Below are 18877 nucleotides of genomic sequence, written 5' to 3'. Positions count from 1 at the left end.
TTTCCCAACTGTTCCACATATCTATAACCCCCCTTCCTCCTGCTCCTCTGCGTTGGCTTCTTGCCTCAATCCTCTGAGTCACAAGTCTTGAAATGAGATTGTGAGGTGTGATAAGAAAACCTGGCAGTAATGTTTCCTCTCTTTCCTGCTTAGTGCTGGCTACCAATACTTAAGATGCCTCTTCCACGTTCCATCTGTCATAAGCATATGGGACTTACTCTTTGAAATGAAACCATGAAGCTGTTGCAACGCTGACGTGTTGGTGGAGTGACGGGGTGGAGTTATCCAGCCTTCACCTCATGTCTTGATTTAACTGTGTATTTGCCAAATTGAGTCCAAGCTGTCATTGTTTATGCTCTGGAGTGCTGAAACCTTGATTCAACATGAACCAAATTATTGTATGTATGAGTGTGTTAATTAATGATGTATTGAACAGTGAGCCTTTCTGTGCTAGCCCCTGTTAAACCGCCAGGCAGGTAATCATTACAAGCCATTTTGTCTTGGAAAAGTTGGATTAAACAATAACTGCTGGCTCAGTCTACTTAGACTTAGGGTAGACTGAGTCAACACTTATAGCAAAGCGGCAAGTTGCCAGTATAGTAAATCTTCTTTAAATTGGAACTCTAGTCTACTGCAACTGCTTAAATTACACATGGGTACAAGATGATTTTCCACACTTAATTATCGATATTTGTTCACTATATGCGGTCCAGTGTAAACCTTTGCATCCCTGTGGCTCATGAATGAGACCCCTTGTGCTCTTTGTCACTCCAGCAGTCCCTCATATCTCCGCCCACTACAGCGCATGTTGTCCAACAGATGGATTATAAGGTTACATAATGACACACTAAGGAAAAAGGATATTTATTTTAGCCCTGGAACAGGATTATCAGCTGCACACAGACATGGTTGATAAATTCTGACAAGACTAAGGGTGGGACAAAATATCGATAACGCAATGTATCGCATTACTTCCTATTACGATGCATTATTGAATCACTGTTGCCTAATATTGATATTTTTATTAAAGAGAGAAATGTTATTTTTTTTGCATAATGGTGCATGGACATGGAGAAGTTGCAGTGTGTGTCTGTGTTAAAGAGGCACTAAAATAAGACTAAATGCACTTTGTTGTACATTATTTATTCTCAGTTGTCAAATTCTGTTAAACTACAATGCAGTGTATAGCCTAAATCAAACTTCCGTCTTTTTGCAGGTGTATTTTTTCCTCAGGTAAAATTTATTTTTTCAGATATCGTGATGTATCGTGATGATTGTCTTGTAATGTATCGCAGAATGGCTGTATTGCGGTGCCGCAATTATCATGGAAAACATATTGTGAGTTAGTCTGTGATTCCCATCCCTATACAAGACTATCAAAGAGATCTTTCTCCAGGGTTTTGGATCAATAGTTTAATGTTGGGATATTCAGAATAGAGGCTGTTGCTACTTTCACGGTATTGGTATGTTTAGTTGTACTGGTTGTTTTTATTTATAGAAAAGTGTTGAATAGGGAGCCGAGTTAAACTGACAGTTAAGGGATTTGATCCGCAAAGATAAAAAACACGATCCTAAAGCAGTTTCTAATGAACCAACATTCAGAAATAGACCTGCTGTACTGCTCAAAAGTGTCCCACACTTCCCTCTCTTGACAAGATGAAAATGGTGAATAAATGATCTTTTTTGCTGTCATTATTTCTACCAGGTTTTATTATACACCATTTCTCTCTGAAGGGTCTTGTGACTTGAACAACTTTTATCATGAGCCCACTCAACCTTCCTGTTTTAGACATGACAGCTTCTCACCTCTGTAACAGAGAAGGCTAAGGCAGTGGAGACAGGCAAACACCCCTGTTAGTCAGGTGATGCAGAACTGTGACGCCTTCAGCATTATAATGCAGAGAAAAGACATGGATAAATATGGACGTGAATATCACTCCAACTTATTTGATGCTGTTTAGAGGAAATAATGCAGTGGGTTGAGAGAATTCCTGCTTCTCAGAAAGTTCAGTGGAGAAAACAATTTATAGGAAACATCTCAGTGTTTTCAGTCCAAACGTGAGGGCGGCACTTTGACTGTATGACATGTCGGTTATGTAATGATTTTCTGCCTCTGCTGCTGCAATCAAGATGCCGAACATGTCAACACCCTTCGCTTCAGTGCGTTCACGTTCCCAGAATCCCCGGCCAGGTGCTGTTCTTGGACGCCTCACCCAAGCATAGCTAGCCATGCCCAAAAACACCAGCTTCACCCACATCAACACTGTTTTATTAGGCCACCTCCCTTTTACAACAATGCTGCTCCATTCCTTATTGAACATAAATTTCCTTAATGACAGTATGCAGCAGTTATGGGCATAGTTAAACTGCTTTTATTACAACAACAAAACAAATTCAAAATTGCTATAAGGTGTTACCTGTACACAAATAGACAGATTGCAGCCAGCAGTTTCTATCCACCCTTGTATGATGTTATAGAAAACAATATCATCCACTGGAGATGAGGAAAAGGAAACTACAGTATTTTTCCTTGGTATTGTGGTATTGCAGTATTTAGGAAAATACAGAAACGGCAGAAATGGAACAACAGAAAAGGCAGATACTAAAACTTGAATGACCAATATTGGGATTCCAGGCCAAACAACTTCAGTGGCAGTTAAAAAGAATAATGCTGGAAGAAGTTGAGTGAAGCTGAAGTATCAGTTGTGGTAAAAGTCCTGAAAGATTTCCAAGTTTGCAACACGGGAGCTGAGGCGTCGGTGATGTTAGCAGAGAAGACAGTTAGCAGCTAACGTTCGCCATGTGTGACATCTTATGTTAGTTATGCAGAACTCCTAAGCCTCAATATCAAGACCAAAGAGACCAAAACTTTTTTTTTTTGTACCCGGCTAAAGACATGTTTATTTCTGCTATAAAAATAGTTATTTTAACATGGGGCTCGATGGGGATTTGCTCTGTTTTGGAGCTAGCCTCAAGTGGCCACTTGATGAACTGGAGTGTCTGGCACTTCCCTGCGAATGCATGTTTTCTTTGATTTGTTGTCCATTATTTTGAGGTCCTTGGTGTGGTTGTTATATAATTTGTTGACATATAGGCCTACCATAACTTTTGTTTGCATTTATATGTACTGTAATCAGGGCATCTTTGTCAACAGACTTGCTTTCAATGGGCTTCCCTCTTTCAACAAACGTATCAATCACTCAAGCCAAGCAAGGGAGCTTAGCTCAAAACGTGTTTGCTGTGTCAGGCCAATAATAACCAACAACTCAAGACCCCTCCTTCCTCAGCGATCTGCCATCCTGTGCTTCTTCCAACACTCGTAGATTTGATAGCAATGGTTATATTAAGTTATCAGGAGAGGACATTACACAGCAGAGCCAACATGTCATGCTGCAGTGAAAGAACAACTTTGTCTTGTCGCATCCCTGTGGTTGTTTGAGACATTTTGGAACAAACTGCAAAAAAAAAAGAGACAAGTCATACCCTGCTTGTTAATGAGGGGAAGCAGTGATGAAATGAAATCATCCCCAGATTATGGTAATAATCACGCTGTTTGGAGGAACACTGTGGCCTCGTTTCACATCTGGTTTGAGGACATGAACTGCCTTCTTGTCTGTTCAGGTGAATTGAGTGTTTGTAGATGGAGTTTTTTTTATCAAAGATGGGCGATAAGGCATCAGGTCTGTTTTTAGAGGATGTGCCATTGATTACAGAGCAGCAGGGGCAACCTACAATTGAGTGTAGACTGTCAGCTGGAAAAAAACAAACATATTTTGGCACACATGACAGCAAGTAAACAAATGTCAGTGGACAGGAAGAAAAATAATTTGACTAATCTCACCAAATTAGTAAAGCCCCTAGGCTGCTCTTATTCTTTCCATATGCTATTTAGCATTTTTCTGTTATATATATATATATATATATATATATATATCCTCTCCATTCCTGAACCAGTTTTTTCTGTAGAAACTCAAGTGAAAGGAACTCTCCTATTGGAGCAAAGTCTTCAAAACTGATTTATGTTCCATTTTAATAATCTACCACATCCTGTGTGTCTATTGTCCTATAGGTAATTGACTCGCTGGGTGTCATGATTTACAAAGCTCTGGACTTTGGCCTCAAAGAAAATGAGGAGCGTGAACTCAGCCCGCCCCTGGAGCGCCTGATCGACATGATGACAAACCCCGAAGAAACGGAGAGTGACCCCTGTCCTGACGAGGGCTACGAAGCCACAGAGGAGGAAGACGAGTGCGAGGAGGAAGAGGAGCCTGTCTCTGTCACCACCAGCCCTGTCAGCAGCATCCGCAGCTATCAGGACCTCATCACGGTAGGTTGTTGCTTTCAGTTCTGTGTTTTTCTCAGTAAGATTCAATCTGAGATACATCAGAAACAAAATAATCCTCACACTGTAACACTGCCATAATAACTCAATCAGTCAGGGTTCGAGGGATAAGGCTGATGAAGATCCATGAGGGGTCAAAGTCATTATAAGCATATTAAATGTGTAGATTCTCCTTTTGCTATAAATATATCCTTCTGTATCCCATTTTTACTTTAGGTCTGTTTACAGAGCAGTGCATGCATACCTCATCATCACTCCAGCTCTAACAAATTCCCCTGATGAGGGCCGTCACGCTGTAAATTCCCCTAGGACCTTCTGAATATGAGACTGGCAATAACAGCTGTGTAAACACGCTGGTATTTGAGGAATAAGCTTAGAAACCTTTAACAGCCCGTTCCTTCCATATAATGAACCATGGTGTAGAACACACAGGTCTGTTTTGCTGCCAGTGGGTGTCTCGCATTGCTTGGATCTTAATTTCTCCAACAATCGTTCTCCTGAGTGTAAACTGTGTGTTGGTATGACCTGGCTGGAGTAGTTCACTGCACATTCCCGACTGACCTCCTTCCTTTACTCTGCTGTTTCTGTCAGGCAGAGGTAGGTTGCGTCGGTGAGGGTTCAGCAAAGACGAGAAGCTGACAGAGAAGCTGACAAGAAATGACAGGACTTAGAAGACAGGAATAATTAGACGTTGCTTTAGTGAAATTAAGTGAACCGAGCATTCATCCTCTTTGCAAAGTTGTCAATCTTGAGTTTGGATTTTACTGGATTTTTACTTTTTTTACTTAATTATCTATCATCAAAAACTGAAATGATAGCACATAAAAGAGGCTGTCAATTTAACAGCAAATCTCCAAACTGTGACATTGGCACATACTGTCAGCCCACTGTTCTCCTTTGTGTCTTGCGATAGATAAGGTTTCATGCTTCATCATTGTTTTTAGCGTCAACAGTGGAAAACGCAGATGCAGCTGTATTTTACCATGCTGGTAAAGACGCTCACTGCTCACTGCCGTTTTGCTTGCGAATTTTCACTTCAATAGACGAGGAAGGAGACACTTTCTGCTGAGTCAGACATTCCTGTGGCTTGCCGAACCCTTCAGGAGAACATGAGAATATGTCACTCGTTCGGTTTCCTCCCCTTGTATCGCTGGAGATAATTTGACAGCTCATCATTTCTCTAGCAGGCAGCCTCTATTGTCTTTACAATCGCAGCAAAATTCCATAAGGGTCAGAGTTCTTGAATGGTGCATGATAGGTGATGCTATTCAGGCAATGTCGCTCCAACTGGTCAGTCAGGTTCATGTTGTTTTTAGCCATGCTAGCATAGCTACGTAGGCCTGCCAGAGTTGGTACAAACTGACTTTCGAGAACTGTTTAATGGTGTGTTTGATGTTCTGAAGAGTATCCAGCAGGACAGGTTTGGGAGCCCAGAATAGATGGATTGACATGAAAGTTTGTAAAGACAGTCATGTTCCCCAGAAGGTGACGCCTAGCCAGCTGACTCTGGAAATCCCCTGATGGTTTTCTTGCACCACCACGAGGCAGACATTTCTGGTGTCTTAATGAAATGTCCCAACTACAGTTGAATGAATTAACATGGAATTATCAGTCTCTTAAGTCGTGACGTAACGCCCTCTAAGAATATGATTTCCAGGTCCAAGCCGTTCCCAGCCTCGTATTTTTAAAATGCAGCAGTGACGCGTCCCGATTGTTTGAATAGCTCTGAGTTAAAAAAATAACCCCAAAACAACGTAATTGTCATTTTACCTCTTACTAGTCGATGAAAAAGGTGTGGAGGAGTGTTACGTCAGACTTAACAGCCGTATATATACAGACATTCATATTCCCTCATGAATTATACTAATCTGTCTTTTTCCGATTCTACTTTTCATCTAGTGCCATCATCATGAGGCAAGAATGTTTAATTTGACCAATTACCTGCAAAACTAATGACATCCCCATCAGCCTCAGCATGCTAACAAAACAAAGACGGGGGGACATGGTATACTTGTTTAACATGAGCATGTTAGCATTTAGCTCAAAGCACATATCTGCCTGAGCTGCTCTGCTATATTTGTACATCTCCACTAAATGGAGTGAATTGCCATAAATACTCTGGGTGCATGATTTCTTCATATGTTTCAAAAGTATTTCATATATATATATATATATATCTCACACAAATTTGTCTCAACGGGCTTTACGGTGGCTTTAAAGTACCAGTAACTACTTACTACTACTACTACTAACTTATTCCTTCCCTTCTCTCCTTCACAGTTATGTTCTTCCCACCTGCCCAGCCCATCAGACGCCCCCAGCCATTACCAGGCCGTGTGTCGTGCTCTCTATGCCGAAACCCGGGAACTTCACACGTTTCTGGAGAAAATCAAGAGTGCTAAGGAGGTAAGGAATCTTACATGTGACATCCGTGAGTTCAGGATAAATCTGGTAGGGATAAATCAGTCGAACAGAAATGGAAACAACGCCATCCCTTTACCCTTTTGTTTTTATTTTACCTGGACAACTGATAAGATGTTTAGCTGTGAAGTGAGTCCCCTAAACCTATTTCAGAAATAATTAGTAACTCACCAAAATTCCCCAAAGTCTGCCCACGAGTCATATTAAAAACGTCATAAACCTGTCGAAATGAAAGAAATTGAAAGTGATAGAGATCATTGAACTTGAAGGCACAGAACAGAAAGTACAAACCCTCTTGTTCCTGAGGGATACCACTCTGCTGCTTTGGTATGTGGATTTACTGTGTAGAGTTCAATTGAATAAGGATCTGTAAGGCCAAAAGGCTTTCTAACGCTGGGAAAAGAAAATACCAGAGTGGTGCCCAGAAACTGCACAATAACAACAACACAGCCCACAAAGTGCCACTAGTCCAGCAGGACTGAGACAGTGTGGGTGTCCCTGTATGACCTCCTTCTGAGGCCAGTTGAGAGCGTTATCTCTTACGCTACTTGGCATGACTTAACTCTTCATGGATGTTATGTGGCATCCTGTTTCTCATTTGTTTCTGATTTAACATGGAGTAGTGGTATGTGAGTCTTATCAGTGAGAAACTCCCTGTAGAGCATCTTTAGTGACGGCGTGTTTTATACTCTTAACCAACTGATTATCACGATGTGCCGGAATTAATTGTTTTTCATTAAAATCAATTGAAAATTCTCACCATGAAAAAATACCATTACAGAAGTACACCAGGAAAGATGTCATGTGCAGCGTGAGCACAGACAGACCAGTGCATAGTCTTATTACAGAAAAGAACGTTATCACAATTTGTTCTAGCATTATTGCTACCAAATATGGCCAAAATTTCCTATCCCAAAATCGATAATACAGTACATACGTAGATGATACATGATATAGCATGTTTTCTGGTAATGAATAAATAAATAAATAAATAGTTGATATGAAATAACCACATGGTAAAGCCTATTTTCAGTTGACACATGAAAAGTCCTCTTCTCATTTTATTAAGGACTTTATCTCAAAATGGACATAATGTGCAAATATCGGACCGTAAAGCATCATCCAAATTACGTAAATATTACCGTAATGTAGTGCGGCCGCTGGTTCTTCAACATAAAGGATACAGAAAAATACATATAATAGATATTTTTATATGGTTTTGCCAATTGTTATCTTCCTTGTTACTGACTATCTCAATAGATCACGTATCTGCTCACGTTTGTGAAATCATGGGTTATATACAGTATAATCCAATTGATCTTAATCACATTGAACTCTCTGGTTATGTGAAGTTTGATTGTCAAAACCAAAACTGCAATTCTCATTGATATAATCTCGAGTATTTCAGATAACGTCATGTTAAAAGTTCAGGCAATACTAAAGACGATAAATATGTAATTTTCGCCCCAGCCCTCATAAAAATCGAGAGAATTTGGGATGTGTGCAAAAGTGTGTTGTGCATGGACTTAAAAAGTAATAAGAAATGTACTGTTGCATTTTAAATGTGCAACTGATAGCGATAATAAAATGCAGAAAACCTTTATAAAGTCTTCTAGAAGTGTGGTATAGAGCTGATGGGTGGGTGCCCCCCCCCCCACCCAACCCAACTGAAGCATTCAAAACAGAATTAAATGATTGTACACTTGCTAGTATAACTTTGTGCTCCTTGATTGAGTTGAGGTTTAGAGAAATTTTAGGCATGACTTTTTTCATAGCTGTCAGACAGCAAAGGTTTGCTGCATAGTGTGTACTCATTCATTCTGCAGGATGGTCATGCAAAGCTTATGTAATATATCGTTATAGAATCAAGTTTAACCTTATTACAGCAATTTAAGGAGCTTACAGGAGGGGACCGCCAGGCTATAGGGGCTGCTTTTCACTCCCTGTAGCACTGAACATCACTGAGTAGCTGCTAATAAGTAACTGTACACAATACTACACATGCTTACAAATTAGGAGGCTAGTTCATTAGTTTTGCCTTCAGTTTCTCACACTGTTCTCTTCTGTCAATATATACGCGCTTCTTCTTGTTGGATTCCCCCTGTTTAAATGAACCAAAAGTGTCAGTGAGCGGCAGGTTAAATGTTGTCATGGTTTAAGAAAAGGCAAGGTAACCCAGTTGGAAGGTAAATAAGCAGCAGAAATGCATTTGGATGTTGGAGGAGCAAGGTCCGATCAGCAGGAAACAATATCAGGCTTAGGAAGAATGTCTTTCGGGAGCAAACACAGATGTGGATGATGGATGTGTGTATGAAAGGGAAAGCGTCTTGTATCAAAGAAAGAAAAGCCTAAAGCGTTCTTTTGCTGACGGAGTGATACTGTAGTTCATGTTGGATTCATCTGGCCTGAAAGAACTTTCGATGAATCAGTAAAGCTCAACTTGAGCCTCTTAGAAAATATTCTACTCCTATTATAACGAGAAATCAGTGTTAATGGTTAGAGGAACTTTAAAACCACCAGTATTAGTTTGATGGTAAAGCTACAAGAACAGTACCCTGCCTGCAAAGTCATGCCTTCAGTGAAAAATAGCTTATCTAAAAGGATGGTGTGACAAGTGTGTACACGTTTACAATATCTAGACGAGCCGCATGCAGCTAACCACAAGGAGAGCCATCCTTATGCTGCGTTCAGACCGGGGGCGTTAGACGCGATAAAATAACAAGAAGAGCGAAACACGCTGCTTGATCATATTTGGATCAACGTGCCAATTGCGTCATCCATGATGTGATGATGCGAACCCCATTTTTCACCTGCTGTTTCCTTTCTTTCATCAACCCTCCTCACCCCCTTTTCCCCTTTTTGATCTGCTGGCGCGTCACATGATTCGACTGAAAAGTTCAAAATTTTCAACTCACACAAAATAGATCGATCGTGCTTTTTCTATTATGCTTCGTCCATCACTTCCGGTTTGAATGCAAAAATAAACGTAGCTATTTTGACATTTGAACTGGCCACCCAGAGCTTCCTACAACTTGTTTGTGCACTGAGCACAGACATTAATAGCAGCCATTAGTTGACTATTGGCTTCTTCTTCCCCCCCTCTGGTACATTGTCAATATTGGATGAGACAGATATCGACGCGCTCATGTGAAACAACATCTATCGGTTAATTAACCAGACTGCTTTAATATGGGCAGTTTGCCAGTGACCTCAACTTCATTTCAGCCAGAACTGTGAACGCAGTGGTACACCTACTGAATATCATAACATTCAAAAACATTTAAAATGTATTTCTCTTTTTTCCCCCTCCCCTTCTTATGTTATTTGCCATTGCCGTCCATTTTTCTTGGCTAGAACCTTCGGAAAATGGAAGGTGAGACTCGGGAGGAACGCGTTAAAGACCTCGACGAGCTGCAGAATTCAGACTGGGTAAGAAGAATAGATTCTTTTTTTCTTCACCTAGCACCGATCGATTTAACTCTGTGATATTGTGTTGGTGATACATAACTTATGTACCGCAGTGACTATCATTTTGTCCCCAACAGGCACGGTTCTGGGTGCAGGTGATGCGAGATCTACGGGATGGTGTTAAATTGAAGAAGGTTCAAGAGCGTCAGTATAACCCGTTACCCACTGAATACCAACTCACACCATACGAAATGTTGATGGATGATATCCGCTTCAAACGCTACAAGCTGCGTAAAGTCATGGTAAGGGAAAAGAAGATGAGCAGTTATTTCTATTTAGCCTTTTTCTCTTTTGTTTAAAAAGAACTCGAGACCTTCCTGTTACTGTGTGTTTTTTCCTCACGTTTTTGTTAATAATAGTCCTATTTATTAATGTTCTCATTTGGCAATGGGAAGTTCTCTGCAGCTTTCAGCAACCTCTTCACCTCTTAAAAACGAACATGATCCTCATCAAATTGAACAATGTCATTCTAGGTGAATGGAGACATCCCACCAAGGTTAAAGAAGAGTGCACATGAGATCATTCTTGAATTCATCAGGTCACGGCCACCTCTCAACCCTGTAAGTAGTACACAACAGAGCCAGTAATCTGTCTCAAGATACTTTCCCCAAAGTTTGTTTGAAGTTCCCGTACAGTTTTAGTCTATACGTTATTCTTTACAATACGGATATTAATGTTCAATTAAGTGTTTGTTGTTACTGGTGTTACATAGTGTTTTGCAGTGTTTGCCTGCCGTTTTGCTTTTTTCTATAGAATAAAAACTCATTTAGTTTATTTTTGCGCATCAGCGCCCACGTGAAATTGTCTGCTCAAACAATGGTGGAGGACTTGGAGTCAAAGTGAAAAGCAAAAGTGTAGAATCAGATCATTTATATCATATATAATAAATCGTTTATAACAGATTATCAGTGTGTTATTGCGAGATTCACTCGCTGCTCGCAAAGAAAATGGACCAAAACGTAGATCACGAGCGGACCTAAGAATAATATATAATAATAATAATAAATAATTCCTCCAGCAGTGCATCGAGTTTCATTGTGACACAAAACTTGAACAGAGAGGCCAGGCACAGCTGTGGTGCCTTTGCAGTTAAATCGGTGTTGTCATGAGTTTATTAACCTGTGGGAAAATGTCCTCAATGTGGCTTCAATGTGTGCATTTCCATTATTGAGTTTGGCAAAAGAACAGAACAGAACACGAGTGACTCATATAATTATAATTGATATTAAATCTGTTTGTTGTCAGTTGTCATACTAACATACAGTAGATGCCAAATGACTGGGTGTGAACATAAATGTTGCATGTCCGTACATCATCACATGGTGGCATTGTTGGTTTCAGATGACTTAATGCAATCACAAAACATGCGCTCTTCCTTGAGAGTGAGGTGGGGAAATTTTACTCTGGTCCCCATGGTGATGACAGCAGAGGACTCACTCATGTGGATTTCTTGACAGGTTGCAGCCCGTAAACTTAAACCCCACCCGGCACGCCCCCGGAGCCTCCACGAGCGACTGCTGGAGGACATCAAAGCTGAAAGGAAACTCAGGCCGGTCTCACCGGACATGATCCGCAGACACCGCCTCGGTAAGGCACTGACAATTACACACATACGTACTAATGTTTATATGCATACATGCATAAATGGCCATTAAAGAAAAATAAATATGCTTGTGTGTAACATTCTGTTCAAACTAAACCTTTTTTTAATCTGATCCCTTTATTCTAATCAGTGAGAATATGTCTGCTAACTTCCTGCTTTACAAGCCTAATGCTTTCACTCAGGACAAAAGAAACAAAAAACATTAACCATGACTTAACCACACCTTCTTCCTACATTGATCTCTTAACTCAATCAGACGGGTCATAGTGTTTAAACAAGGATCACTTTGACTGCAGCTGCGAGCCTCGAGTTGTTTGCCAGACCTGCCATTATAAAGTAACAGTTGTGGTTACTGACAAACGTGCTCTTGGACTGAAACGTTCCTTTGGGTTGAACCTATTGATATGATTCTGGTATGTAATGCTGCTCTTTGTAGTGACTTTATGAAAGAAAGCAGTGCATAGTTAGGGAGTAGATAATACTTTTGGTATGCAGTCGTCATAATTGGTCAATAAGATAAATATAGCAAATATGCTGTCTATACTGCACAGTGCGGTTTACACAAGACGCCTTTTGTAAGGGGATTTAAGAGGGTAATATGGAGCAGTGGTTGCATAATCATACGCATGGTCGAGTATACAGGCTGTTCCTAAACATAGTAAGCTCTTCATAGTGTTACACTTCTCTTTGACAATATGTTTTATAAACTTGGATGATTCATTGACTTCATTGACTGACAACCATTTTAACTCTCATGGATTTCTTTTTCTCCTGTTTGCTCCCGTTTCCTTTATTTCAAACATACGTCTCAGTCATGCGACCTCTAAGCATGTCTTACAGCTTTGACTCATCAGGTAAAGTTTCATCTATTGTGCTCCTATTTTTGTATTGTGTTTCACTCAAAGCTACTTAAGGGTCAGCTTCGCCTCTCCCGATGTAAACACACACACACACGCACCCTCTTTTATTTATTTATATATTTATTTATTATGTTCAATTACAGTTTTGGCTCCCAACGATTATGAAAACAAGATAATCACAATAAAAAGTTTATTGTCCTGCATTCTGTGTCGCAAATATGCTCTCGTGTTTCTTGTGTTATAAATCCAGTTCACCCCTTTCCTTTACAGCGGGGCCCTTTCATCTGTTTTTGCTGAGTCACTGACTCAAATATGTTGAATATACAGCACTTTACCCCAGTGTCGAAAATAATTTTTGTAGTGTTCAGTAGCTTGTGTCAGTGCACTACAACATATTTTCTCTAATTAACTTTGGTCCAATTTATTTCTATTTATTATTTTTATACATTGCATATATGTTTAGTCATTCAGTCAGTAGGCTGTGGAAGTGCAGTAACATTACAGCATAATTGGCTTATTCATTTTTATCTGATTCATTTTTATATTTAAATTTGTTGAAATATATATTGATATATTTTTCCAGTTGAATTATATTTAATGTTTAACTCTTTTGAAGTTCAATAAATGCATGATATTATCAAAGTCATTAAGTAATCGTGTCACATAATCATGACCTGAGTATTGACCAAAATAATCATATTTTTTTTTCTTTGTTATAATTTTTTTTCTGCCATTATGTAGCAGCCGTATTGTGTTGTACAGGTGTTTGTATTGATTGAGCCTTTATTTATATAGGGAAGGCCATTGAGAGAAAGCTCTTCTTTTCAAGGACGCCCTGATTACAGTACATGTAACACAACTCAAGCACACAAAAGTTACAGCATATATCAACAAATTATACAACAAACCGACCAAGGACATCCACCTAACAGACAACAATTCATAATAAAACGCATGCGTTCACACTGCTGCAAGTCAGCCAGTAGGAAATAAGATGAGCGTGTTTGATTTTACACGGTTCTGCAGATTGTTCCTCTAGTGTGCAGCTTAATATTTAAAAGCCAGTCTCAGTGTTACTTGTTATGTTACTAGTCATAGTCATATAGCCATAGTCGATAACCGATGAAAAGGTTTACTGTACAATTTGCTTACTGCAGTAATGCATGCTTTATTTCTATCGAAAAATGCCAGTTTTGCTTTTAGGGACTTAGTCAGGCCTTTAATGTTTTTTGAAGCACAGCTTGTCACCAAGCCAGAAACCAAGGTATTTATAAGTGGAGCCTCTTTCAGTTTAGACTAGTGTGTATGACACACTACTGTCATTTACTAAAAGTTTTAAGCTCCTACTCTACCTGCGGAAAAGCTGGGTTAACACAGCGCAACAAAACCTCAGACTAAATGTTAAATCATCACCTTGTTCTTTGCTGGGAGGTTTGAATAAAGACATACAGCTTCTGCGCAGGACTCCTTTTATTTTAAGCCGGTTATGAATGATGTACGTTTGACAGTGTGTCCTGGATATAATAGTTATTTACAGGGACAATCTGTGGCCTAGGTGATAAGGGACAGCCATTGAGCCCGAGCCAGTAGGGTGAGATTGCAGATCATCACTCTGCGCTGCGCGTCACCCTAATCCGCGCTCACTTTGAAATACGACACATTACATAACACTGGTGTCAGCAGCCTACCTCAGATGAATCTCTGAACGGCGGATGACCGTCTGAATGGAGCACTACAGTTTCACAGAATGACTATAATCACAATCCTTTGCGCTGTGGCTGCACTCATTGTCTTTCTCTGCTTCCCCTGGCACTCCCTCTTCACTCCCCCACCCCCCCCCCCCCCCCCGTGCTTTTCCAGCTTTGCACAACATTTTTGCGTGAGCGTAGCCCTCAACTACACAGCATCCCCTCAGTTAACACCTGGTCTGACAGATGCCTGTTGCTATCAAGTCCTTCTTGTGGTACTAGTGTGGTATGAATGTGCGTGGTCCTAGCAAAGTTCACATTTCCTTAATTCCTTTACAGGCGCAGGGAAAAGCATCAGCACTCCTCAGGACTTGTTCCGCAGCTCAGGTGAAGGAGCAATGCTTTTTGCATTTTGTTATTGTTGAAAATAAAGCGCAATACAAGTTAAATGTATTATCATTCATTCATTCATCTTCAACCGCTTTATTATTTATTATTATCAATGATTCATGGGTACGAAGCCAGCTTCAGTGGTGGGATCTTTGGGCCTTAGCTGAAATCATTATTATATGTAATATATGTATATGACTGGGGCTTACGTAGTTAGCAATACAAAGACAAACATAGTTTACACTTGAGACGTGACACAACTGTTAAAATCAGCAGATGATTCATGTGAATTTATGGCTTACTTCTAATACAAGTTCAATCGTATCTTCCACCCACAGACACTCCTGATGCACCCAGGAAATTGGCTGTCAGCACCCAGTCTCTGGCCAGCGGCACCCTGGGACCCAATCAAGGCGGAGGGCACCCTGTTAGCCAGAGGAAGAGGCTGCTCAGAGCACCCACGCTGGCTGAGCTTGATAGCTCCGAATCTGATGTAAGATGTCTGACTCTTATTGTGTATGCCTATAAGATGGATGATCTTCACCCCCCTAGTTCCAATTAGGCATCTTAAAAAATGTTGATGCAGTATCCTGCAGCTTTAGTATCTGTAAATTAAAGCTATCATTTGACTTAATACAGTAAGTGAAATCTTCTGGTTTACAGGAGGAGCCCACGCGGAGCAGCTCCAGTATGTCCCCGTCTTTGATGGAGGACACGTCACCCGAGTCTGTCGTAGGGAAAAAGGGTAAGAGCTTACCTTGAACATGTTGTATTATATTGACCACTTCAAACAAGTTGGCTTCATAATGTTTACTCTTTAGCAGTCTTCTCACATGTTGTTCTTTTTTGTCCTATGTGTCCAGCTCCTCCAAAGTTCCTGCCGGTTTCTGCGACACCACAGCCGGACAAGCGTCAGTCTCCACAGAGGCGGCACTCTATCGAGAAGGAGGCCCCGACAAGTGTCTGCCCCTTTGTACCTCCATCCAGACAGAGCTCCAAGTCTTTGGTATGTAAACTGTGGGAGCCATCTCTGTTAGAATAACTACCAGAGCCTAGATGAATGAATTAATGAAGCCTCTAAGGTTAATGACAGAGCTTCAACCTCCCAACTGGTTTTACTATCACATTGCATTAGTGACAGAACGTATTGTACTTCACCACTTGCAAATATTAGATTATTTTCCTGACATGTCACTGCTATAATCATCTCTTATCAGTCTGCACAGTAATATAATATGCAGAGACAAATCATACGGGTGATTGTTACAATTTTAATGACCTAAATCCACCACAACCGTGGTTTCTATTATCCGTTAATTGACAGTTTTTGGGAACTCTCGTTCGACATATTTAAATCTCTCAGGTCATAATGTCCAGTGAAAATAATGTCCTCTAAGCTGCAGGCTTCACTGCTGCGAAAAAGTATAAAAGGTAAAATTATATGAACCGGCAATAGGTTATGGTTAGTTTTAGTTCTATTTTATCTTATTTTATCTCAGAAAATTCCTCTGCTCTTATGAGCGGGGTTTCATAAGGGACCCAAAATATTTTAAAACCTTGCTGCTTCCTGGGGCCGTGGACGTGGTGCTCTCTGCGTCCTCTCTCCCGGCGAGGAGGGACTCACGACATGACTGTTAAACATTCGGACTGTCGTTGGTGCGTCAGGGTCCTGCGGTGATGTCGAAACATACACCCTGTCTTGTGGTAGTTGTCTTTGTGGGTGACTTCTTTGCCATATCAACACTGTGTAATATACCAATTTTATTTTTTATATAATATCAGCAAAGGTAGCCAACTTCTCAATACCACTTAATGATATCATAAATTAACACGCCTTGATGATGTCATTCCTTATGTAACCTGCCTATCGGTTGTTTTTAAGCTCTGAACACCGATAATATTTGACAGGAAATTCTTCCTTTAACGGAAACCCCTGCCAACTGCAATATCTGTTAAATTTACTCCTATCCTGTGACCGGTCATTCATTTGCCATGAGGTCATTCTCTGAATAACTCCGTGCTGGTCGTATGATTCCAGCGAGGTTGATGGATGTAATTGAAACCACAGGACAGGCCGCTGTATAGAGGATTCAGATGGAATCGGTTCATTCTCACCACTTGATAGTTTAATGTCAGACGTCTGGCGCCAAACCACAGGCTGGTTTCAACCCTCATCAAATCCTAAGAAATAAAAATTAAAACCCTTGAAGAGACAGCTCCCCTTGGGATACCTTACGCCCTTCAGGCTAGGGATTACATCCTTTTAAAAAGAGAATAATTAAGCTTCTATGTGGCAGGTTATGGTAATCAAAAACCACACTTTCACAGTTTTTAGCCACCCTTTTTTCATGACAAAATCAAAGAGTAATTTCCTTTATTTGAAGCCTAGTTTATTTTCCTTTAATTGGTAGAAGCACATGCTCTAACATGATTTTGCCTTTCACATTAAAAAATAGGAGATCTCTAGTAAACGTAAAACAGTAAGATCTTTGTTTCAGGTCCTCTCCCTTTCTGGTACTCATACTATATCTAGTTAAAGTGTTTTCACTGGTTAGCCATCTTATCTCAAAGACTTACTTGCAGTCATTTCTTATTTTATACAATGCTGCAGATGATGGCGGATCCCAATGCCAAGGTAACCTGATTAACCTTCTGTCTATCCATCACCATCAACCCATTTTAAATATGCTTCATTATAGAACTCTAGATAAACCAAGAGCGGGACAGTTTGGGGAAGAAACAGGAGAGACGATTTTTGGGTCACAGATGCGATCCCGCCATCACGAGATACAAACGCTGCCCGCTCACCGACTTCTTCTGCTTTTGAGAAAGTTGCTGTCGGATGATTATTCTGTCATGGGACTTGTTGTCATGAAGCTCTGCTTTTATGAAATTAAATTTCATGCCACACAAGATGACATGTTAATGGTACAAGCTGTGCAGTGAGAGAGTCTGTGAAATAATGAATGTTTGATTAAATTGACTGTAAAATCTTAACTGGCAGCCTCTCAGAATGTCCTCACACAGAGCCATCTTGTATTACATTTTATAAACCTCTCTGTATGTGATTAGCTTGTTGGAATATAAGGTCTTGCTTACTGTTTGAACGTCCTGTTCCCTTTGTGTGCTGGTCAGGTGGAAGCTGCCAGTGGTGCTCAGGGCACGGTATGTCACTGCTACTTGTACTGCATATCATCAAAGGCAACGTAACCCTGAATGCTGTGTGAAGTAGACTTGTGTCACCACCATTTGTGTGAATGGAAGATGTGCGGCAAACTGAAAATGGCTCGGGGAAAGGTTAAAAAGAAAGTTGAGAAATGATCTGTAAACATTTACAGCAGAATCTCACATTTTCTCATCTACGCCAACAAAAGCACAGTGAGAGTCAATGATTGGTGAAGACGCTTCCTGAGCAATTTTCACTTTTGACTTTGGGTGGTTAAGCTGTTAAATTCAGACAAAAGATAGATGAATCATGTTGAATAGGCTCCCAGTTATGTCACCAATCTCCTGGGGACGGCAGCCTGCACTATGATGGGGGTCCACTTTTATACAGAGTGCTGCAGGGATGACCTGTTTTCATAGGCCAACCGAGAAGTTAGTATTGCACTGGCTCCCTTGGACTCCTCCTTTGGATGATTGCAGAAAATAAGATCTGTGCCGAACAGTAACCTACAAGTTACTGACAGATATGTAATATTGTACAACAAAACTGATAACCACAGACCTTATTTCAGACTTCGAACCAAAAATCCCAAAAGTAAAACAGTGACTCATGCAAAAATGCTAATTAATTTCTGGGTTTTAGGACTAATTGCTGTAAATGGTGTAAAAAAAAGAAGATTCACCATGTTGAAGTAGCTGATTTGTAAATTTTCAAATCTTTAAGATAACTGTATTTTTGGGGTTTCTTTTTAATATTGACCGGTGGTCATGAATAAAGCAAATAGAATAACTCAATAAAATAAATTGACAGATTGAAGCTGTGGGCCACCAACATGGAATGTTAAATCACCAGCATGCTTTGTATTTTCTGTTCATTGTCACACTGTCATGGAAGTATCATTTGTGGTTCACAGGGCGCATATTGGTGTTTTCACCCTTA

At 40.3% G+C, this 18877-nt stretch overlaps 1 protein-coding gene across 2 annotated transcripts in view; it reads left to right on the top strand.

Annotated features, from left to right (window-relative positions):
• spire1a (spire-type actin nucleation factor 1a) overlaps positions 1 to 18877 on the top strand; it is a 34860-nt gene that overhangs the window by 12562 nt on the left and 3421 nt on the right. Inside the window, exons 3-13 of one of the 2 annotated variants that reach the window (XM_083926120.1) lie at positions 4070 to 4327; positions 6623 to 6748; positions 10118 to 10192; positions 10309 to 10473; positions 10705 to 10791; positions 11689 to 11818; positions 14722 to 14769; positions 15111 to 15265; positions 15436 to 15517; positions 15636 to 15778; positions 17908 to 17937. In XM_083926120.1, coding sequence (XP_083782246.1) covers positions 4070 to 4327; positions 6623 to 6748; positions 10118 to 10192; positions 10309 to 10473; positions 10705 to 10791; positions 11689 to 11818; positions 14722 to 14769; positions 15111 to 15265; positions 15436 to 15517; positions 15636 to 15778; positions 17908 to 17937 — 1299 coding nt within the window. The remainder of the gene's footprint in view (positions 1 to 4069; positions 4328 to 6622; positions 6749 to 10117; positions 10193 to 10308; positions 10474 to 10704; positions 10792 to 11688; positions 11819 to 14721; positions 14770 to 15110; positions 15266 to 15435; positions 15518 to 15635; positions 15779 to 17907; positions 17938 to 18877) is intronic. The other variant, XM_083926121.1, reaches the window with a different exon arrangement.

Source organism: Echiichthys vipera (assembly GCF_963691815.1).
Source record: "Echiichthys vipera genome assembly, chromosome: 13".
Taxonomy (NCBI): domain Eukaryota; kingdom Metazoa; phylum Chordata; class Actinopteri; order Perciformes; family Trachinidae; genus Echiichthys; species Echiichthys vipera.
This window is presented reverse-complemented; position numbering and strand designations above follow the sequence as displayed.